Genomic DNA, 23420 nt, shown 5'->3' with positions numbered 1-23420 from the left:
AAAATATTCTCTATTATTTTCCTGTGATTGTTCTAAACAATTGTATACAAAGATTTTTATTATGAATGAATAGAATAGAATAGGCCAAGTGTGATTGGACACACAAGGAATTTGTCTCCAGTACATAAGTTCTCAGTGTGCATACAAACAACAAAGTGATAAAATACAATGCTTACTGATAGTCATGGGATACTAATAAGCAATCAACATAAATCATACTAGCATACTAAATAAAACAATATAAATCATAAGATACAAGCAACAAAGCCATAGTGATAAGACGATAAGGAGATAGGTAATAGGAAAGAGAAGAAGAAGAGGAAGAGGAAGAGGAAGAGGAAGAAGAAGAAGAAGAAGAAGAAGAAGAAGAAGAAGAAGAAGAAGAAGAAGAAGAAGAAGAAGAAGAAGAAGAAGAAGAAGAAGAAGAAGAAGAAGAAGAAGAAGACAGCCTTCTTACTGGATAGTTTGAGTGTTGTGGGAATTAGTTGTTTATATTTACATGCTGAACGCTGTATTCTGTAGTCAAGAGTAGCAGGATTTACTTAAAGGGTGTGCCATTCCCTTGAAGATAGCTGGTGGCAGCACTAACTACAAAGATGCTACACCATAACAGGGAGCAGAGTTTGAGACCTTCAAGATTTCTTTCTGTGGGATTAACCCTACTCTTACCCATGCAACATCTGTTTTAAAAATTTTACAGGACACTATGTAGAGTGAAGATGGGGGAAGCTCTGGGAGGCTCAGGGCAGGCTATATGGCCCATTGGCATATGGACACCTGCCACTCCTGGCCAGGATCTGCTCCTCACCCAACAACCCTTTGCGGGGGGAGCAGCCTGTGGACAGCTGAACTTCTTCGGCAGGCAGCTCTTCCACCAGCCTCAGACACACGAGAGGGACTCCTCCCAGCAGGATGTAAGCAGCTTGCAACCTCACCTGCCAGATTTGCCATTGACTTTCTGGGGATGCCGGCAGAGAAGATTGCAAATGGTGCTCTCCCAATCCGCAGCAACCTGCAAACAGGTGGCTGAGCACTCAGATCACATCACTTTTGGGGAGGGCATATGTGCAACATTTTGCCACAGATGTCCTTTCCAATCCATTGAACATCCTTTTTGAGGCTGTTACTTTGAACCATCATTATGCAAATGGTTTTAAGTTGAGGGCTACCTGCATTGTGCGATGATTCTCGTATGCATATTAAAATGCGCCCACACAGGAGGATGGGTTTAAAGATTCGTAGCCTGACATTTTATTTTTTGAGGTTACTAACTCAAGCAAGTTTGCAGGCTTTAACATAAAGAACAGTGAATGCATTGTTCTTATCTTGCATAATCACATTCAGGGTGGGTGGGTTTCTTTGTCATTATGATGGCCTTAAGAATTCTCTTAAGAAAGGAAGTCAAGGATCTTTCTTTATTTCTTTTTACAAAATACGGTAATTATTCATTTTACTTTGCCACACTACTGGGTTTTATCCCAACCAAGGGGGGAGGACATCTGATCTTTAATATAATTGGTTTCTTGCTGTTTGGTGAATGTGATCCTTGTGATAGATAATACAATCAATTACAGCAGAAGGAAGATCCAACAATCGAAGGGTGAAAGTCCAAGTTTGCGTTGGGGGGTCAATGACTTTGTTATCTGACTGCAACTGCGTTCTAAGCGGTTAGATAATTGGCAAATATTAAACAAGAAAATCTAATGGTAACATTCCAGTCAACATTCAATGTCGGCTTACTTTTATTCATGTTGATTTTCATATCTGTTTAAAGATATCCCTTAGGTCTATGATGGCGAACCTATGGCACACATGCCGGAAGTGACACACAGAGCGATTTCTACTGACACGCGAGAGGTCGCCCGGAACAGACCTACTGCGCATGCGTGCACACCCCCTGCCAATCAGCTGATTGTCGGGTATCTTCCGTGCATGTGGAGAGGGAGATGCACACACATGTGTGGAGGTGCACAGGGTGGAGGAGTCTCACGCGTGTGCATGCACAGGGGGTCATGTGTGCATGTGCAGGGGGCGGGAGGGGTCGTGTGCGCATTGCATTATGGGTGCAGGAGGAAATGGCTAGCCATCACTGCCTTCGGTTATTTGCTTATCTTAGGAAAATAACACTGATTATTTACTGTACATGTTTTTTTAGCTTTTGACATTTTAGCCCGTTTGCTGTTACCAGTTGAATGACCATTCAGACAGAACAAACCACAAAACTCAATGCTTTGCGGCGCTGTTGGAGGAATAGATTTCTAGAGAATTCTCTGTAGTAATTTGGCGCCCTCTACTGCCCGATGGATGATAATAGCACGTGGTGGTAGCATAAGGCAGATGTTAGGAGTTGATGTTCATATAGGATGCTCTTAATTTTGAAATATTACTTTGGTTTTCAAATACAGTGAGAAAACCCAGGGGCGTCCAACTCACATCGTCACGGCGGCATCATGTGACGTCAGAAATTCCCCCCTCCGCTTTGCTAAACCCAGCATGGGCATGACCAGCACATGACACATCCGGCCTGCGGGCCTGGAGTTTGATAGCCCTGTCATAACCGGTGGATTTATATATGAAGTAATGTCTTAGTAATGACTTTGTAATGCCTAGAATTCATCGTATCAAAGCAGAAAAAGGAATATAAGTACTCCTCTACATATGGCCATAGCTGAGACCACAATTTTGGAAAAACAAAGTTATGATGGTCGCAAAGCAAGCAACTGCACCTAATTTTACTGCCTTTTTTGCATTAAATGAGCTCCACAATTATTAAGCAAATCTATTCTTTAGGAAGCATTTCCAGAAAAAAAACATAAATTACGGTCACTACAAGGTGCTGCAAACATCCATAAAGTTTAAATCCAGGTTGGGCGTCCCCATTTTCATGGTCTGTTGAAATTTTGGTTATTAAGCAACCAATCAAAAGTCAAGGACTATCTGTATTAGGCTAATGTGAACATTACCTATATTCTAACATTTCCCTCCTTCCCAGTGGTGGGATTCAAATTTTTTTTTTACTACCGGTTCTGTGGGCGTGGCAGGGGAAGGATATTGTAAAATCTCAATTCCCACCCCACTAACCTGCTTTCCAGCTCCATTCTCCTGTGTAGGGCAACAAAAGAAGACCCAGCCAATCAGCTGGGACTCTCAAAGCGGAGAATAGATGGGGGAGGGGCCAGTCAGAGGTGGGATTTGCCGGTTCTCCAAACTACTCAAAGTTTCTACTACTGGTTCTCCAGAACTGGTCAAAACCGGCTGAATACCCACCTCTGCTCCTTCCTCTCTTATTTAGGTTTTAGGAGTGAAGGTAGCTTCACTTTATGATACTTTACTTACTGCAAAATAAAATAGATGCATCTCCATGTTGAGCAGAATAAACTAGGCATACTAAATTTGGAGTATGGTTAACAGGTTCAGTGAATGTTATAAAACTTGTTGATTATCGCTTCGTGCACAAAATGCTGCACTGCCAGTTTATTTTAATGCCAGGCCTCAGCAAAATTGTAAAATGAGTTTCTGTCACAGACACAGAGTTTTCGTAAGCATCTGTCACTTGATGTCATTTGCAGAGATGCTATTCAGCAGGTTCTGACCAGTTCTGGAGAACCGGTAGCGGAAATTTTGAGTAGTTCGGAAAACCAACAAAGACCACCTCTGATTGGAGATTTTGCAGTATCCTTCCCCTGCCACGCCCACCAAGCCACACCCACAGAACCGGTAGTAAAAAAATTTGAATCCCACCACTGGTCATTTGTCAAGGTCTTCATCCATAACCACCATGAATATTTGTTGTGAAACACTTGTACTTTATTTATCAAACTAGCTATATACCCGTGCTTCGCTACAAAACTATGTGATTGGGCTTAGCTTTTGGGGAGGAAAATAAGGGGGAAAAATTTTTTGGCCTTTGCCTACAAGCATCCATTGGTATTCATCTGGCTAGCATCCTGTCAGTTTGTTGAGGGCTGTTTGGAAACTGAAACAGTATTTGCTGTGTGAGCAAGGAGGAGACAGCAAGGAGCCTGGGTGTGGCTTAGCTCAATTTTTCTGTACTAAAGCTGTTTGCTGCTCTGAAACTGAAACTCTCCTCTCCTCTGCTTGTGTTTTGCATTTGGAAGAGATTTCTTTTCAAGTGGGGATGGGGAGTAGAACTCCTCAGCATCAGAGCGTGTTAATAATAATAATATCGGAAATACTAACGCTCTGATGGTCATTTTGAAAAATCCTTTCTTAGTGAGCCCCTAGAAGCCAAGAGGAACATACGTGCCAAATTTCAAGTTTGTAGGCTTTACGGTTGTGGAGATTTTGTGATGATGCGTGAGTGGTATTTCGCTTTTATATATATAGTAGATTAAATAAATTAGACAAGTGCACAGAAAGAACCTAGAGATGTAGAAATGTTTCATTAGCCAAAGAATAGCAGGAGTTGGAATTACATTAAGAGAAATTAACAGGCTTTTTGGTAATAATAATTCATCTGGACACTTTTTCACTCTTTCTAAATTATTAGGTTATTGGATTAACTGGAATTATGACTTTGGACTTTCTCCACATTTAAGTTGTATTATTTTCTAGTTAATGCATTCAATATAGCACCTGATTTTCTCCTCTAATAATAATAGCAGTTCGACATCAAATTCTGGAAAAAGTACCCTTTTACTGGAAAGTGATTTGCTTTTGTTTGAATTTTTGCATGATGCCTTTCCCTCTTCTGTAATTCATTGATATCTTATACAAATAATAACGTACAAAAGGATGAAATGAAATTGCAGAACATTTACCTGAATCAGTAATTTCTTCCTTTATATACTCCCTCCTTAGTGTGGAATTGAGTTTTCCCGAGTGCCCAGGGATACCCCTCTCTGCTGTGCAGTGTATCACTAAAACATCATAAAGGGACATTATGTAAATGCCAGTATCATATTGTAGAGTTCAGAATTGTAATAGTTTAGTCAAGAAATTGATCACCAGTCACCTGCATTTGGTATTTTCCTTGCATTAGTGTCTCCAGAAGTGTTACTAATAAAGTCCTCTTCACCTGTAATTCAAAGCAATTCTGCATAAAATGTTAGGGATTACAGACTTATAGCTGTAAGATTCTATTTCCTCTAAATGTTGCTCAGTCCTTAACCAGAGAAGCCAAACACAGTCCAACAGCCTTAAATTGCATTTTGCTCGAGTACTCAAGAAGTGTTATACATGCCATGTTTAAACAATTCCAGACAGGAAACAAATATAATACATTAATCACATCACCCAAAAGACCGTAATATTCAGTGGACTGCATTTATTATAGTGAATATCTTTGCAAATCTTATGTGGCAATATAATAAGAGAAGGCTACATAATTAGCCTTCTTAGAATCCTATATAAGTGCCTTCCTATCAGTCTGAACAGCTGTGCTGGCTAGAGTTGATGTTGTCTGCAGGGCATCGAGTTAGGAAATGCTGAAGAACAGCAATAGCACTTAGACTTCTATACTACTTCATAGCGCTTTACAGCCTTCTCTAAGTGGTTTACAAAATCAGCATATTGCCCACCAAAATCTGGATCCTCATTTTACCAACCTCAGAAGGATGGAAGGCTGAGTCAACTTTGAGCCGGTCGGGATCAAACTCCAGTCTGTAGGCAGTCTGCAATACTGCATTCTAACTACTGCGCCACCACAGCTCCTAATTACTCCTAATTACAAGCAGTTGTAACTGTTCTTTTTGAGAGCTCTATCCCTTTTCACCTGCATCATAGAAAGGGCCCATCTCTGATCACACAGCCGTGGCTTCCATCTTGGCTGGTTTTGTTTTTAAACGCCCACAGTTATCCCTGATTTCTCCACTATCTCACTGTATTGTATGGAGGCTAGTATTATCAACCCTCTCGAGTACTTGTTATTCAGACATTGTTCACTGAATGCCATCTTAATTAAAGCACCTGACCAAGTAGGACACATATCAATCCTTCTACATGTAATTATTTTTCTAGTTTTCTTTCTCCCCTTTTTAAAGTTTGAATTAAGCAAGAGTTTGTAAAATGTACTGACATTCTTTATGTGCAGATTTTGCTGCAAAATTGATCTTAAAAAGTAACAAAAATTTTACCTCTTATTTTTTTTTCTATTGTGGTCTTTGTCCATTCTGCTGGTTTCTCACCATAGTCATTATGGCATCTGCTTGTTTTATCTGCATTGTGTCCCAAAATAGCATCCAATTCTCTGAAAAACTTCATTGTTTTGCTTGTGTTGCCTGAGTACTGGGCATCTTTAACGCTCTTATATTCATGCTTTAGATTTTTATATTTTGTTCTGCATTGCTTCCAGTCCCGGTCAATGCCAAATTTTTGTAGTCTAGCAGCAACATGTTCAAATATCCTTTTGTTTCTCACTGTTCCTTCCAGTTGTTGCTGAATGCTCTTTTCTGACCAGACACGTATTAGAGCTCTTACTTCATTCACAGTCCAGTGCTTTCCTCCTTCGTTTGCTACAGAAGGAATGAAGGGGAGATTTTTGGAAGCATCTAATACTGTGGTTGGGTTACCTGCATCAGGTAGGATGGGAGAAAGACACAGATATGTATTACCTGCATTGGGTAGGATGGGATGGGGTCAGGATCAGGCAGAGATAGTAAGAAAGAGAATGTGTGGTTAACTATTTTTCTTCTCCAGAAACATTTGGAAAATATAGAAATAAATTCAAGCTGGATAGTACCAGTAAAAGATAAATTTGCTTTTATACCTTTTCTTGTAAAGTTGGTATGCCAGGCAATAATAGTTTTGGGGAGAAAAAAAAAATGTGAAAGGGAATCCATAACATTGAGATCTGGTTATCACTACTGCATTAATTCTTCTGGGTGATTCAGGGTTCAGAAATATATACTAGTCCAGCCAATCGACAGAACCCTATTTTCAGCCTCTAGACCTTCATTTGCAGTTTTGAAAGCCCTATAAGCACCACAGTTCAATGTAAAATGGCAAAGTTTGGCTGTGCATTTTCCCTGGAAGATATTTTTCAAATTGTAACAGCAACCAAAATAGTTATGCTCAGTCTCTGTTCACTTCGGGGATTCTATTTATTTTTTTAAAAATCAACCTAAAATGAAACAGCTTGGTGCAATGGTTAAGGCATCAGCTAGAAACTGGGAGACCATAAATTCTAATTCTCGTCCCAACTTCGGCACAAAGCCAGCTGGGTGACCGTGTCACTTTCAGCCCTGGAAAGAATGCAGTGCAAACCACACGACTCTATCCAAAAAGGAGGAGGAAAAACTTGCTTCCTTTTGTGATGTCATTGGGTTTTCTGGGCCATTACTGATTGTAATACCATTAAAAACATAGAATTAATGAGTGTCTAAAATCACTAAAATCCTAATTATGACACTCTGGAACTTTTTCTTGAAATGACTGTTATGAATGGGCTCTCCCTGGTTTTATTGGTGATAGATACACATATCCACTTTGTATGTTAGAGGCACAAAGGATTTTTAAGTAGAGAAATTATACTCACTTCGCCTCAGATGGTGCCCTGTCTTTTGGAATCAGCTTTTTGTTAGAGTTAGTTCTAACAACGCATCAACAACTGATGCATTGGTTGTTAAAATTAAAATCTTGCATGTGGGCCTTGTTTTCTTGTATATAGCCTCAGAACTGTTCACTCACCCTACTTTGTCCCTGTCGATGGGGAAATTTGCTAGGAGCTAGCCAACTTCAGCATTTTACAAAAAATTAATTTTACTGCATCTCCTCACTTTTAGCATTTTACTTCTCCTATGAGTAAACTCACGCTTGTAAGCAGTTCTTTTGCGGATGTCAACTAGAGGTATATCATCGAGTGACTCTTATTTCTAAATTAGAATGGCATGGGAGAATGACCTTGAAGGGATGAAGCCGGCAACAGACAGTGGCTCAATGGCAGAATAAGAAATTTAGGAAAGACCCACCCCACCAAAATGAATCAGGAAGTTAAAAGTGATGTTGTGGGGAGGGAAAGGATTTGTATTTTCAGACCTGAAGTCTACATGTATACTTATAATAAAATAGATTTAGCTTAACTGATTGTCCAGTTTACCTGGAAGGACTGATGTTAACAGATTGGGAAAAAAACCCATGCAGAAGTGTAGGTCTTTTTTCTCTAATATAATAACCTCCTTAAATCTGTAATATAGTTACCTGACTCAAGAAAAACAAAGTAATTCTACTTCTGTATATATACACGCTAAAGAGTTTTTCCCTATAAATCTGAAGTATTAACAAGGGTTGCTAAATTAGCTAGTTATACCAGGCACACTTGAGCCAATCAATATCTCAGCCAGTGACATCAGTTTTCATAGCCTCAAGTGCCTGAATTTTCTCAACTTAAGTTTCTTGATTCTTCCATTTTCCATCACCAAGGTGTTTTATCAGCTTCTATTCAGCCACCTCTAGATTGTGCAAAAGAGACTATCACCAAGCCCAAAAAGGAACAAAAAGACCTCTCCACCAACAATCAGCACCTAGATCAGCGTAGACTAATTCCAAAATTAACACCAGACTAACAATCAAATAAACAATACCCCAATCAAAAAACTGCCAAAGAGGCCAACGGTAAACAGCCCTACCGAATCGCTTAAGACCAGCCCCACTAATACTGTCAGGGCAAACCACTAGAACAAGGCTCTTCAAACTTGACAGCTTTAAGACTTGTGGGCTTCAACTCCCAGAATTCTCCTTCCAGTCATGCTAGCTCAGGAATTCTGGGAGTCGAAGTCCACAAGTCTTAAACTTGCCAAGTTTGAAGACCCTTGTTTCAATAGCTTTAATTTGGCAAGATTCTGTCTATTATGTATAAGCAATTAAAGGATTGAACTTGACTGGACTTTGTTGTTTCTGGACTTGGGCTTTTCAGTTGGGAGGGACACACATTTTCTCTGAAGGCAATAATTAAGAAATAGATGCTAATAATCTCGCATTTTATATTTCCTAGTGAACTTTTGCAGTACGTATGTTACCTATACAAGTTTATTTGTGGAGGCGGATGTGATAAATGGTATGCACAACCATGCACTAAAAACTGCCTTATTTTATTTGTTTGTTTGTTTGTTTATTTATTTATTTGAATCCTCTACTTGCTCCCTCCAACAACCTCCAACCTAAGAATACACCATGGTCATGCCACTGAAATAGGAAAAAGGAAAACAATCCATTTCATCGCTCTCCTATGCTGCCTTTCATTACCTAGTTCAATAGGCCTGCAATGGGAAATAAAAAGCAGTGGATTGGTAGAAGCTTCTTCGTCCTCTTCTTCTTCTTCTTCCAATGTAACCGAGACTTCACCTGGAATTATAAAGAAGAAAATATGTGTAGGTAGGGAGGCCATAGAGTATATTGAAAAATACATGGATATGCTAGCACATATCCATCTTGGGAGTGCAAAAGGATTGATAAAGCCACAACATCGAACATCGCCATAAAATGTCCTGAATCATGATATCTTGTAATGTCAAGGTGTGCATTTGATCAACTCAGCTAGAATAAATCATGTTTAAGCCACTCAGAATTGAAAATGAAAGAGAAGACGCATAAATAACGTACATTATTTCTGTACATTTGTGTATACAGCATGAAAATAAAATGAAAATAAGAAAAAAAAACTCTACTCATACAACAGAATGTTAAAGAGACATTGCCAGACAAGTTGCTCTAAATAAAAGGTAGTATCTACTTACTTTACTATCATTCAACATTATCAACAAATTAAGTTTTAATTAATTGCTTGAATAGGTCCAGCTTTTAACTGAAGTGATTTGGAACTGCAGCATTTAGTTCCCAGTCTATAAACATTTTAAAATTGCTTAAAGTTAGCCTCAGGTAAGAATTACATTCAAGGAACTGTCACTGGAATAGGTATATCCATTAGCTCTTTCTGCAAATTGCACTTGGGACAACTCTATACTTATTATATGCTACAAAGTGATAAATCATTCAAGTCATGCCTGAGGAGTAATCATATTATTTCAGCTTTTAATTAAACAGAAATGTGATGAAGTAAAGCCTAGTTTTTATGACATCACCCAATTACTTTGGGGTGATGGTTCCCACATGCCCTATAGCCAAAAAAAAAATATTTCCCATCCTTGATGCAAACTTATTGTAAGCACATCTGACTTCTCTGAATTACAGGACGTCCCAGCAGTGATTCTGCCATACCTTTCAGGTTCCCATTCAATTTTAAAGACTTAGATTTATTTACAAATGTATATACTGAATAAAATTGGAAATCTGATTTAAATGCTTCCATCACAAATATTGATATTTTTCCATCTTAGGAACTCTACCACAACAATTTAAGATGCTTATAGATTCCAAAATTGGAAGTGCCACATTCTCTGAATCCAAATCCAAACTACAATTCCTTTTTACTTTATAAATACCATAATATTTATTCATTAAATTTATTTGCCGCCCATTTCACTATACAAAGCGACCTTAGTCTTTGTCCAGGGAGAATTCTGATTCTTCCTTGTAGTTGTTGAGAGTTTTTCTCCAATCAAGAAACACTTGGCTAAATAGTTAATCCCATGGCTGCATAATAGGTAGTTTCCCACTTCGTGATAAACCGTAATACTATTTATTTATTCTATAAACCAACATTTTCTGAGATAATGCAGAACCCAAACAGGGCCTGTAGTTTGCATAATGAAAGCAATTGTGTCAGGCCAGACTGGTTAAATATGGCTAATCAATTTGAGCACTAACACTTTCCCCATGGGCTGATAATAATCTGTGAAACAATAGCTACTAAATTAATCGCACAATCATTTGCACAGAATTCGTTTTACTCTGCAGCCCTGGACTGCTGTAGGAAACACCACGTTTCACGAGGCTTTCTATTTTCAAAAGGTGTGACTGATTCATGGATTGGATTGATTTGATATGATTAGTATTCTATCCACGTTACAACGATTCTATGTTTTGTACATCAGTGAAATACACTACAATGAAACCTCTCTAGTAAAAGAATATAAAGACAGACAAATCATCATCGTTGTATAAGCAATCTGATGGCTCCAACTCACCCATCTGAAGGCTGTAAGAAAGAATCCCATTCTTAATAGTTTATGGAACAATTGGGTTCAATTACTACACAGAAGTTGTTCCAAAGTGTAGTCAATGGGTAGCCTCCACCTGCCCTTTACCCCATGAAAGTGTGGCTCATTTTTACCACAGAATTATTGACAATGAGGGAGGAACCATTTCTGAAGATAATCTGAAAGTGCCATTACAGTACTGATTTTTGCAAATGCCACCTTCTGGGTAGCTGTCTACTTTCTCAAACCAGAGTCCTTCCCTCCTTTCTGTACCACTGGATAGTACTTTAGGGAAGCGGGGGAAGGGAAACGTGGTTTTGTTCACTTAGTTGCAAATCCATTAGATTCAATTCTTTGATTTGGATTAGGGGAGAAACTCCCGCTAGGCTGCTGTAACATAATTAATATCTTTATTTAGAGATTTCAAGAATAATAGGTGAGAAGTATCCTTGGGACGCTGCTATTTTTCCAGCAAACATCTATAAACATGATTCACATGTTTGTAGAAAGGGGAAAGGTATAGCTTTTTTTTGTGGATCTCAATTTTTTTTTAAATATAATTTGTATATGTAGGTTGGAATTGATAAACTGTGAAAACAGAACCAAAAAACCCATCTCCTCATTCTCAAAACCGGGAACAAACGACTATAGACTATTTATCTAGACACAGGATTCAATTTATGGGCTTTTCCTCTCTTTTGTTGCATTGTTTTATATTATTTAAAGATAGTTATTTTTTTTTAAAAAAAAAACCAGTGTCTTTTTGTTATTAATTTGAAACAAATTAATGTGCATTGCAAGGTTTATGCAGACTTTTTTCGGTTCTTCTTGCTACAGTCAAATATTTAACCAAGAATTCTCTAAAGAAAATGAAACCTTTTAAATTACTTCCCTGATCATGTTTTAAAGGGGAAAAAATATTCCTGTAATTATAAATCAATGCTTGAAAGCTTCACGGAATAATAATTTACACATGCTCTTAATTTATTATCAAGGAATACTTTTTGTCAAGTGGTTTGATTTGGCTTTGGGCTTTTTTTTTTTTTCCTTTCCCCAAAAATATATTTTCTGACTTCCAGCCGGCAAGCAAAATACATCACACACAAACATGCAAAACTCTTGTGAATATAGTTTTTGAAAGGTGGTCATCTCAGCAGTTGATTCACCATTTAAAAGAACTTCGATGTGTTTTAAGTGGTTCTTTAGCAAGGTAAGACAAATCTCTTGGAAAAACAAAATTTCCAAAGCAACAACATGTTTCCATCACTGCAAGCAGGTGATTTACATTTTTGGTCCGTTTTGCTTAAATTCTAGCAGGGCATAAACATATCACTGGGAGTGACATAAATATATATATATATTGCTCGTGGCCCAGCATTTTCTCTTCAAACCCAGCAACACAACTATAAAACACCACAAAATGTTACAGATAAACCAGCAATAAAACCGGCAGAAGTTTGCCGGCCCTTAAGTCTCTTTTTTTTGTTTTGTTTTGATTTTGTTTTTCTCTAGAGGAATTCGGCTTAGGAAACTAGCTAGCTCAGCAGCTGGTTTAACTTAAGTTTATGTATTTATAGAAACATTCACCCTCCTCCTTGTCTCCCTCCCCCTGCCCTTCCCCAACAGACACACAGATAAGGGAGCGCATTAAATCGGTTTGTTCTACCAACTATGTCCTCTGCAGTGCCTTGCATGGGCCTGAGTTTTACAAGCCTGTATGTATTTTAGATAACAGCAATAAGAAGAAGGAGGGGAAGAAAAGAAAACAGTTTGGGATGGTTGTTTTTTTTACCTTCATTGTTCTCCTTGGTGGCATTTATGATGTCGTTGGCTGAACACCTGCTGTTCTCCTCCTCTGTTAAGTGGGTGACAGGTTTATGTTGCAATATGGCATCCAGCTCATGGAAGAACTTCATAGTCTTGGTAGCATCTCCTGAGTTGTGGGCATATTTAACTGTCCTATATTCATATTTCAGGTTTTTATACTTTGCCCGACACTGTTTCCAGTCTCTGCAGATCCCCAATTCCTGCAGCCTTTTAGCAATGTAAATAAATATCCCTTTATTCCGTAAGGTCCCATGGAGTTGCTTTCTGATATTTTTTTCTGACCAGACGCTTAGCAAGGCTTTAACCTCCTCCTCAGTCCAGTGCCTTCCTGCTCCACTCTCCATGTTGAAAGTGACCTGGAAATGATTCACTATTTCTAGCCAAGATTGCGTTTCCTAGGAAACCAGACGGCTGATTGTCAGTAAGCTCCACAGAGATGAAAGGATCCAGTTTTACTGGCTCAAGCTGCCTGAGGGGAGTAACTTGAGAAACTGCCAAATAAGCAGGTTCCGTCTTAGAGGCTGCAAAATAAAGCAGCTCGGGCAGAAATGATTGCAAAGTCTGTTAATCATTGGCACCCCAAATAAGCTGTTTTCTGCTCTGCAAAAATTAAGCACAATTCCAGGGATGGAATGCATTCTGTATAACCTTTGTTATGCAATGGGCTTTAAATATAATCTCTGCTCTTAATGTACACAAGAGCTCTAAGCTTTCCTCCATCTGGCCCCCTCCAGAGGCATTGGATCACCAGCCTAGCTGGGTGCTGAGGATGATGGGAGGTGTTGTCCAATGTATATGTCAGCACATACATACACACACACAACTATAGGCTATGATTTTGTTTGGAATGAAAACACTTGCACCCCGATTCTCTCCGCATTCGCTAGCAAATGATGCCTTTGGTTTTGTAAAATATTTGTTTGTTTGTTTTTTCACACGGTTTAGAATCCCTTTCAAAACTGTAAATCATAATTTCACACATGCACATACTTACCTTTCTCCGAAATGCTTGATTTGCATTCGCAAAGCCTTTTGTGGTTCTTAACTAATGGAGTCACTGTAATTTGAATTCTGAGCATTCAGTGATGTTCAATTATAGTTCCACTTCAGTAGTCTACTGAGTGAATCAAGTATAATATGCTAAAAGCAAACCAAGGAAATTAAGTTCAAGTTTGTGTGGAAAACACGTCTATATTCTTTTTGTATTGTCTGGAGCAAATACATGACATCCTTTATATAAATGCAAGATTCATCTTAACAGAAAATGTGATAACACACTGCAATACTAATTTAGTTGGTTTGCAAATTACTTCAATTAAATTTACATTTTCTGTTTTATATATTCAAATAAAACATTTCATTAAAATGTTTATTTGAATTTAGACGATATTTTGGAAAGAATCATATATATCCTGTAGATATATTTCTTCTATATAAATGTTTCTTTTTAAGTGTCTTCCACCACCCCAAATCTAGATTCTGCAACTATCTCAGGTGCTAATTGAGATCCCCCTGAGTATTGTCAACAAAGGAACCTCGGTGTTCCATAATACTTGCGAGATGTTGCCATGGCAGCTAAATAACTAGCCAACAGGTTCATATTACAGAAAGATTCTGAGAAGGAAGAGAAAGGCAATGCGTTTTTTTTCCCTTTTTCTCCACCAAAGTTATTTCAGTCTAGAATTTTTGATGGGAAGCTTTGCGCCTGGCATCCTAGCAAACTCGGGAAATTCTTCAAATATAATGGGAACTATAGCAATGCTTAATGGAATTCTGGGAATTGTGATCCAACATGCTATAAGGTAAAGGTGAAGGTTCCCCTCGCACATACATGCTAGTTGTTTCCGCACATACATGCTAGTCGTTTCCGGCTCTGGGGGGCGGTGCTTATCTCCATTACAAAGCCGAAGAGCCAGCGCTGTCTGAAGACGTCTCCGTGGTCGTGTGGCCAGCATGACTAAACGCCGAAGACGCAACATGATATGGAAGGCATCTAACTAGGAAATGGTATTATAAGCACTCTTACGTACTATTGCAAGCCATGCCTCTAATATAGTAGAGAAAGCGACTTCTGTGGGGAAAATGGCAACGGAAGACTGACTCCGCCAACAACTATGGTGGAATGAAGAGCCAGTAAATTAAACCACCTCTTTTTAAAATTGCTCTCTGGACAACAAAAAGACTTGAGATTATTCAGAAGTGCTCCAGACAGTTGCTTCTCATGAGAATACTGCAAAACAGCAGTCTCCAGAATTAGGGCTTTGGGACACAAGGGAATAATCTTTTTGCACAAACCATGGTCAAAATAAAATAAAATTGGGTACACATGTTTTCTTTTCAAATCACTTTCAGAAAATGCTTGTTAACTTTTTAGGTTTTAGGAATCTTTGGAGCAACACATTTAAAAACAGTAGCTGAGTTTCTTTCAAGCCTTAATAAAAGTAGCTTGAAATTACAATTTTAAGGACTTTTTAAAAAGTGGGTGGGGGAAAAAGCAGCAAAAAGGTAATTAGAAGTTTTATTTTGGGAAGTTACATGTCCAGATACTTTTTTTGGAATTAATAAGGTTTTGGAATTAATTATAAGAATCCTTCCCATGAGAAGATGCTTTTGTTTTTAATTATGACTCTAGAAGGTGTTCAGATCTTGGGATTCTGGAATATTTTTTTCTTCTCATGAAAACCTATTTTTGTCCAATAATTATGAAGTCTGCAGAAACAAAGTTAAAGGGTGTGTGTGGACCAATATCACATATTCAGCATTTGAACTTCTCAGGGAAAAGGATCTCCCCAACTAAATATTGCAGTGTGATACCTTTTCTTTAAAGTTCCCATCAACCGTCTCTTTTTATATAACGTTTCTTTCCATCTCCCCATTCCCACAATTGCTTTTATGTATTGTTCTTCTTCATGTGTGATTTTTGTTTTAGGAGGAAGAGTTATTTTCTTACAGTTTACAAAGCTTTTTGCAGATTTTGGGGTCTTCACAACACCTGTAAAGATCCCTCAACCATGAATGGCACCTTTCTGGTGACATAAAGATCCAGACTCAGAAATACAGATTCCTTACCTGCTCTTCCTTTTCTCGTAGAGGCCAAGAGAGTGCGGGGATTGTGACAAGTGATGGAGAATCAGCACATTTCAAAGTGCACAAGGTAATATTATCTGGTATTCCCAAGGGTGTGGGGGAGGAGATTTCATATGATGTTGTTGACCCAGAGTATAACACAAACGTAACAAAATCCAAAATGTAAATAAATGTCCTTTAATGCCTCCAACTTGGCCCCATTGTTCAATAATTCTCAGTTGGAGATCAAACGTACTCAAAAATAGTCTTCCAAAGAAAGCAGTACAGTCCGAATTTAATGAGCAGATAGAGCTGAAATAAAAAACTAAAACAAACTACAATGAAGGAATTTCCACAACGGACCAGAATAAGTAATTACCAACTTCAAGGAGATAACAAGGCACAGTCTGTTGGAAGGACGCCAACCAAGGTAACTTCAACCCAAAATAAAACAAGCTTTGCTTCTGGCAACGCTGTGTTGTAATCATCTCTCTTATATACTGGTCTCCCAGCTGCAATCAATGAGGAGGATCATGGCCGCTTCCTCTCTTGTAAGCCAAGTTGCTTCCTTCTCCGTTCCTCCCTGCTGTCCTAGGATGAAAAGGGGATGGGCCTGGTTCTTCCTCTGACTTCCCAGCCGGCTTCTGTCCTTCCCCAGCCTTCTCCACAACCTCCGGAGCCACACCTCCACTACCTGACGGCTGTTCCTCCTCTCCCTCACAGTCTGACTCCACCAGGGGCATGACAATGATGTTGATGAGCCATCAAACTGGTGTTAACTTTAGCTGCCTCATAAGTAGATTTTCTCTAGGAGCTGTGCCCAGCCCAGTCCTTCAGGGGTAAAAGAAGAAGATGTGGAGATTGCTCTAATTTGTTTTTTCTCTTTAAAAATGAATGTTGGGAGAACTCAAAATATTTCAGTGTATGAATATATTTGATGTAAATAAGACCGTCGTCTGTGCAGGATTTTGACACTCCCATTTGTAATTTGTAACTCTCACACATCTAACCATCAAAATTTTATAAAGAGCATTATAAAGTAATGAACATAACTTTGTCACAAGAGGAATGTGAAAAAACATTTTAAAAATGATAACATGCAGTAGTATTTGCATGTTTTGTAAATTGATTTAATGGATTGAGTTAAGGGATGTCTTAATCGCCTCCCTTGTGGATAACACTCCATGGGGCTGCCCTTGAAGACCTTCTGGAAGCTACAACTGGCTCAGAAAAAAAGTGACATGCATTGGATGCCCTGCGGTTCAATTGAGTAAACCAGTGCTGCGTGGGCCACATTGACTTCCAGTGGCTTTCCCAGTGCAATTCATGGTGCTGGTTAAAACACCAAATGGCAAAGGTCTAGGTTATTTTCAGGGCAGTCTCCCCGAGAGTATCTTCCCATCACACTAAGCCCAGATAGGGTGTGCCAGAGGTGGTATTGAGCAGGTTCTGACCAGTTCTGGAGAACCGGTAGTGGAAATTTGGAGTAGTTCAGAGAACTGGCAAATACCGCCTCTGACTGGCCCCACCCCCATCTATTCTCTGCCTTCTGAGTCCCAGTTGATCGGCTGGGTCTTCTTTTGTTGCCCTGCACAGGAGAACAGAGCTGGAAAGCAGGTTAGTGGGGTGGGGAAGGAATGTGGATTTTGCAGTAACCTTCCCCCAGGAGTGGGATGGGAATGGAGATTTTACAGTACCCTTCCCCTGCCATGCCCACCAAGCAATGCCCACCAAGCAACGCCCACAGAACCGGTAGTAAAAAATTTTGAATCCCACCACTAGGGCAGGTGTCCTCCCTTAAATGTTGCCACCTAATAGGTCTTGGGAGGCAAGTTCTTTGAAAGTTTGTCCCACCTTAGATCTGAGGAATTCCTACCCTTTTATTCCTCCGTAGGGCTACAAAGACCTGTGTTTTCTCCCAGCCAATAGATTAGGATGGGACTTGAGTTAGGAAGATATTTGATCTGGAGCCTTGTAAGGGAGGGTTTCGTTTTTTGCTTTTGGATTGGTGTGAGTTGTCCAGACCCATTATATGAGACAGGCAGTCATATACATTTTGTAAATCAATCTCAATTAAGTAGAGCTTTTTCTTCTTCCCAAAGGGATTACTTTGACACTGCTGTCCACTGTAAGCAATACTGAAAACGCCATTTTAGTTCATCCATGCCATTTCCTTTTTCTTCACAGGGAATGGGTCTGGTTAACCACGTGTTCAGTGAAGACAGTCTGAAGAAACTGTATGTTTCAAATCTTGGAATCGGCCATACAAGATACTCTACCTCTGGGGTGTCTGTCCTTGATAATTGTCAACCGTTTGTGGTGGAAACTTTGCACGGGAAGATTGCGGTCGCCCACAATGGAGAGCTAACGAATGCTGTGCGACTGAGGAGAAAGGTATGGATCTGTTTTCCTAAGATGAGAAAGTGGAAAAGGATAGTAAATTCACTCCTAATAGATGAGGTTTATATCCGTTGGGTAGTAATAGGATGCAAAGATCGCTTTAAGGGTACAGTCCAAATACATTAGAAGGTTTAAGTTGTAGCGGTCAAGGTCACTTGGAAGGAAACCAGAATCCTAAACCCAGCCCTAATGCACAGCAGCAATCTGAGCTTGTATGAAGCTTTCCTTTCACCTTCTTTAGTCATCTTGGAATACAGCATCCAGCTTTGGTCGCCATGATGTAAAAAAGATGTTGAGACTCTAGAAAGAGTCCAGAGAAGAGCAACAAAGAGGATTAAGGGACTGGAGGCTAAAACATATGAAGAACGGTTGCTGGGATTGGGTATGTCTAGTTTAATGAAAAGAAGGACTTGGGGTGACATGATAGCAGTGTTCCTATATCTCAGGGGTTGCCTCAAAGTTGAAGGGGGTCAAGCTATTCTCCAAAGCACCTGAGGGAAGAACAAGAAGCAATGGATAGAAACTAATCAAGGAGAGAAGCAACCTAGAACTAAGGAGAAATTTCTGACAGTTAGAACAATTAATCAGTGGAATAACTTGCCTCCAGTAGTTGTGAATGCTCCAACACTGGAAGGTTTTAAGAAGAAATTGGACAACCCATTTGTCTGAAATGGTATAGGGTTTCCTGCCTAAGCAGGAAATATAGTTGGACTAGATTATAGTTGGACTAGATTAGAAGATTTCCAAGGTCTTTTCCAACTCTATTATTCTGAAATCTTTTCCATCCTGCCCCTCTAAATCTATATATAAATAAATGTGAAATGCCACTCACGCATCATCACAAAATCTCCAGAATCGTAAAGCCTACAAACTTCAAATTTGGCACATATGTTCCTCTTGGCTTCTAGGTGCTCACTAAGAAAGGATTTTTTGAAATGACCATCAGAGTATTACTATTCTCTGGCCTCTTGTTCTCTCACAAAAAGGTCGTCTGGTGTGAAGAGAAGAGTGCCAATCAGCATCATATTCACCTTTAATTCATTCTCTACCATACACAATGTAATACTGATAATAGGTTGTTTTGAGTGCAGTTTAGTTTATTATCATATCTGTAGTTGTGAATGAAACAAATTGCCAAAGAAGTAAATCACTCCCGGAAATTTATTTTGTGCAGCTTCTGAAAATGACTGAGAAGATGTACATTTTACATCCCTTTGGCAGAAATTAGAGAATTTACGAACAATTTGGTGAATATCAACTATGTCTGTTCTTCCATAATTAGTATATAATTATCATCAGCCTGAATCAATCCATTGCAGAGTGAAGATTTCTTCAGTAGATTGTTCTGAATTGGGTGGCCTATCGATGCCACTTAAAAATAAGTTGATACGTTGAAGGCTATATATCATTATTTACTATGCTGATTCAGTCTAGGTTGGTAGGTAGATGTTTTTCAAGTTCCCAATCTAGGTGTGATGACCCAGAGTATATCAGAAATACAACAAAAACCAAAACGTAAATAAAAGTCCTTTAATGCCTTCAACTTGGCTTCACTGTTTAATTGTTCACAGTGGAGGACTAAACTACTTTCAAAATAACATTTCAAAGGAAAGAAACACAGTTCAATTTCAAAGAGCCGATAACGAAGCAAAAACCAAAACCAAACCGCACTGAATAAAGTTTCACAACAGACCAGGATAGATAATTGCCAACTTCAGGAAGATAACCAGGGACAGTCTGTTGGAAGAATGCCAACCAAGATAAACCTTCTTTAGGAATAAAACACTAATTTGTCTCCAGTGTCTGTTAGCACGCAGGTCCAACCTTTTATGCAGATCTCACACCTGCAACCCATGAAGAGGATCAAGGCCCTCTCCTCCCCTGTAGACCACATCTCTCCCTTATCGTCTCCTCCCTGCATGCCCAAGGATGGATAGGAGATGGGCCTGGGTCCTCCTCTGACTGCTCAGCCGGCCTCTGCCCTTCCCCAGCCTCCTCCACCACCTCCGGAGCCACACTTCCACTCCCTGTTGGCTGTTCCTCCTCTTCCTCAGAGTCCGCCTCCACCAGGGGCATGACACTGGCAGCGGGGGGAAACAGTCTGACCCAAAAATCACCAAACTGACTTCCAATATCTAAGGAGATCTTTGAATCTGATCATCTCTGTCTCACTCCAGTGCCTCAATTGCTATACTACGCTAATTAAAACAGTGATGTTAAATTTAAAACGAGAAATCCTAGTCTTACAAACTCAGAGGGTTTTTTTTTTTGTAGACATTCTGTGAATGAGAAATGTGGAATACAAAAATTCTGTACTAAAATAAGTACCTATCTTCTATCCTTTTGATCCAGGTTTTTTTTTTCCTGTTTGTTTAGAATAGAACAGTACAGAAGAGAACAACAATGGCAATAGCGGAAGTGTGATTAGATACACAAAGAACTTTTCTCCAGTTTAGAAGCTCTCATTGTAGATGCAAAACAACAGAGTAATAGTAACCATAATCATAATACAAATAAGAGGAGGTAGTGAAGAAGATAAGAAGGCTGATAATGATGATGATCAGCCATACAACATGGGTAAAATGTACATAGACGTTAGACGGTACTGTGACAATTAGGTATTCAGCGGGTTGGAATTGTTCATTCTGCAGTCCTAACTATCCATTGGAATCTGTACCTGTTCTGTTTGGTAACTGTACCAAGATAGACAGTTACAGAAATACATCATGACAGACTCAGTCATTCCTCTGTAAAACTGTATAGCTCTTGGGGCGGTTTGAACTTCCTGTGTTGATGCAGGAAGAACATTTTTTTCTTGGGTTTTTTAAATAGTGGTTCTAATGTTAGGTGTTCATTTCAAATCCTGGGAGATTATCGAACCCCGAAACTTGAAGGATTCTACTACGGATGCTGTTCTGTCAAATATAGCAAGGAGCGTTCAAATAGAAGGGCTCCTCCTAAAATCCATTCTCACCTCTACAGTTTTAAGCATGTTCAGCTCCAGACTGCTACGGTGTGTGGTTGTTCAACCTCCCTTCTATAGGCAGACTCGTCACTGTCTCAAATGAGACCAATGACACTTGTATCATCTGCAGACTTCAGTACTTTAACAGAGGGATCCCTAGACATGCAGTCATTAGCATATAGAAGAGCAATGGAGAGAGTGCACAGCCCTAAGGGGCGCCTGTGCTAATTGCCTGGGTATTAGATGCAATTTTCTCTAGCTGCACCTGTTACTTCCTGTCTGTCAAAAAGTTACACCTACAAGTACAGAAAGGCACAGGTGGCTGAATCAGTTTAGAGTGAAGCATTTCTGGAATTATGGTGTTGAATGCTGAGCTGAAGTCTACAATAAGGACCCATGCATAGGGGATTCAAGGGGTTACAAGCATCATCTGCCGATGTGTTTGCTTGGTAAGCAAACCACAAGGGAGTCTAACCAGCAGATCCATCATGATTTTCAGGTGGGCCAGCACTAAATTCTCAAAAAGTCAGAGCAATCGGTCATTTAGCTTACTGATGGAGGGTTTCTTGGGAACTGACATGATAATGGAGCAGTTGAAGCAAGAAGGGACATAGTAATACATCTCCAGTGACTTATTAAAGATGTGCGTGAAGATGGAGACCAGTTGTTCAGCACAGGCTTTCAGCCAAGAAGGAATTACTCTGCCTGAGCCTGGTGCTTTTCTGATCTTTTGTCTATGAAACAGACCTTGTACATCTTTTCTCTGAGAATACCAGAGGTGGAGGAGGGCCCAGAGGGTTGAGAATAGGTATAGGAGATTTGGCTGCTGTCGTATGTATCTGAGATGGAGAAGGTAGCGATAGATTATACTGATGTCCTCTCAAACCTACGGTGGAACACATTCAGGGCAGCTTTACTGCAGAACAGTTGAGCTAAGCCATGCCCAGGGTCCTTGCTGTCTCCTTCTTGCTCACACAGCAAATATTGTTTCAACCCCAAAACTAAGCCCAACCACATAGTTTCGTAGCGAAGCACGGATATGGAGCTAGTTATTGGTAACAATCAGTGTAACCATAACATCAACTATTGCATCATTTTTCCATGCTGAATGAAAAGTTTACCATCTGCACAGAATGCTAAATTCATTACATGGTCAATCTGGATTCATTTAGCTGTCCCCAATGGCACTCTGCCAACTTCACACACACACACACACACACACACACACACAAACACAAACACAAACACAGAGGGAGGGGGGAGCGGAGAGAACCTGCACTAAAGTTACCTATACCTATAATAAACCTTTGTCTTTTGTTATACACAGCTAATGCGTCATGGAGTGGGCCTGTCTACCAGTTCTGATAGTGAACTGATCACGCAACTGTTGGCATTCACCCCTCCTTTAGAGGAAGATGATACACCAGATTGGGTGGCAAGGTAAATTCTGTGCCTGACGAGAAAATAATTTAGATCGATACAACAGACCTCCATTTGCTCAAGTGCCCCCCTCCTCCCGATTGTTGGAATTCTTGAAATAAGCAATGTATTAAACTAGCTTTTCTATTTCAGGATTAAAAATTTGATGAATGAAACACCCACTTCATATTCACTTCTGATGATGCATAAAGACATTATTTATGCAGTTCGTGATCCCTATGGGAACCGTCCTCTCTGTATTGGCCGCCTTGTTCCAGTAGGTGATATCAATGGAAAAGGTACGGTTTGCCTATGTGTTAATATAGTCCAAGGGTCTTCAAACTTGGCAAGTTTAAGACTTGTGGACTTCAACTCCCAGAATTCCTGAGCTAACGTGACTGGAGGAGGAATTCTGGGAGTTGAAGTCCACAAGTCTTAAAGCTGTCAAGTTTGAAGACCCTTGAAATAGTCCTTTGAGAACTATAGCTGAAAGTATGTTCACTTTAAAAATACTGTTACCTTTCTCAAATTGTTTTCTTTTAATCAGTGAACCACCTACCTTTAAAAATGTAATTGCTGCATATTGTTATGAGAAAGTCACCTGTTTTTAAGTTTCTGAGCTAGTCTCCAGTAAACGTAACATACACTGGAAAATATAATAATATAATATTAAATTAAACTGTAAAGTA

At 39.5% G+C, this 23420-nt stretch overlaps 2 protein-coding genes across 5 annotated transcripts in view; one reads left to right on the top strand and one right to left on the bottom strand.

Annotated features, from left to right (window-relative positions):
- LOC148125489 (uncharacterized) overlaps positions 1-13303 on the bottom strand; it is a 30161-nt gene extending 16858 nt beyond the window's left edge. For 2 of the 4 annotated variants that reach the window (XM_087936639.1, XM_087936641.1), the window contains exons 1-5: positions 12847-13303; positions 9202-9300; positions 6096-6572; positions 4976-5038; positions 4782-4880 (exon numbers count right to left, since the gene is read on the bottom strand). In XM_087936639.1, coding sequence (XP_087792765.1) covers positions 4782-4880; positions 4976-5038; positions 6096-6572; positions 9202-9300; positions 12847-13225 — 1117 coding nt within the window. In that variant the 5' untranslated portion in view covers positions 13226-13303. The remainder of the gene's footprint in view (positions 1-4781; positions 4881-4975; positions 5039-6095; positions 6573-9201; positions 9301-12846) is intronic. The other 2 variants (XM_087936643.1, XM_087936640.1) reach the window with 2 other exon arrangements.
- PPAT (phosphoribosyl pyrophosphate amidotransferase) overlaps positions 1-23420 on the top strand; it is a 56081-nt gene that overhangs the window by 23480 nt on the left and 9181 nt on the right. The window contains exons 2-5 of the mRNA XM_026699936.2: positions 15972-16035; positions 18135-18341; positions 22640-22752; positions 22885-23030. Of these exons, the coding sequence (XP_026555721.2) occupies positions 15972-16035; positions 18135-18341; positions 22640-22752; positions 22885-23030 (530 nt within the window). The remainder of the gene's footprint in view (positions 1-15971; positions 16036-18134; positions 18342-22639; positions 22753-22884; positions 23031-23420) is intronic.

Source organism: Pseudonaja textilis, chromosome 6 (assembly GCF_049901715.1).
Source record: "Pseudonaja textilis isolate UNSWEBS1 chromosome 6, rPseTex1.2, whole genome shotgun sequence".
NCBI lineage: Eukaryota > Metazoa > Chordata > Lepidosauria > Squamata > Elapidae > Pseudonaja > Pseudonaja textilis.
This window is presented reverse-complemented; position numbering and strand designations above follow the sequence as displayed.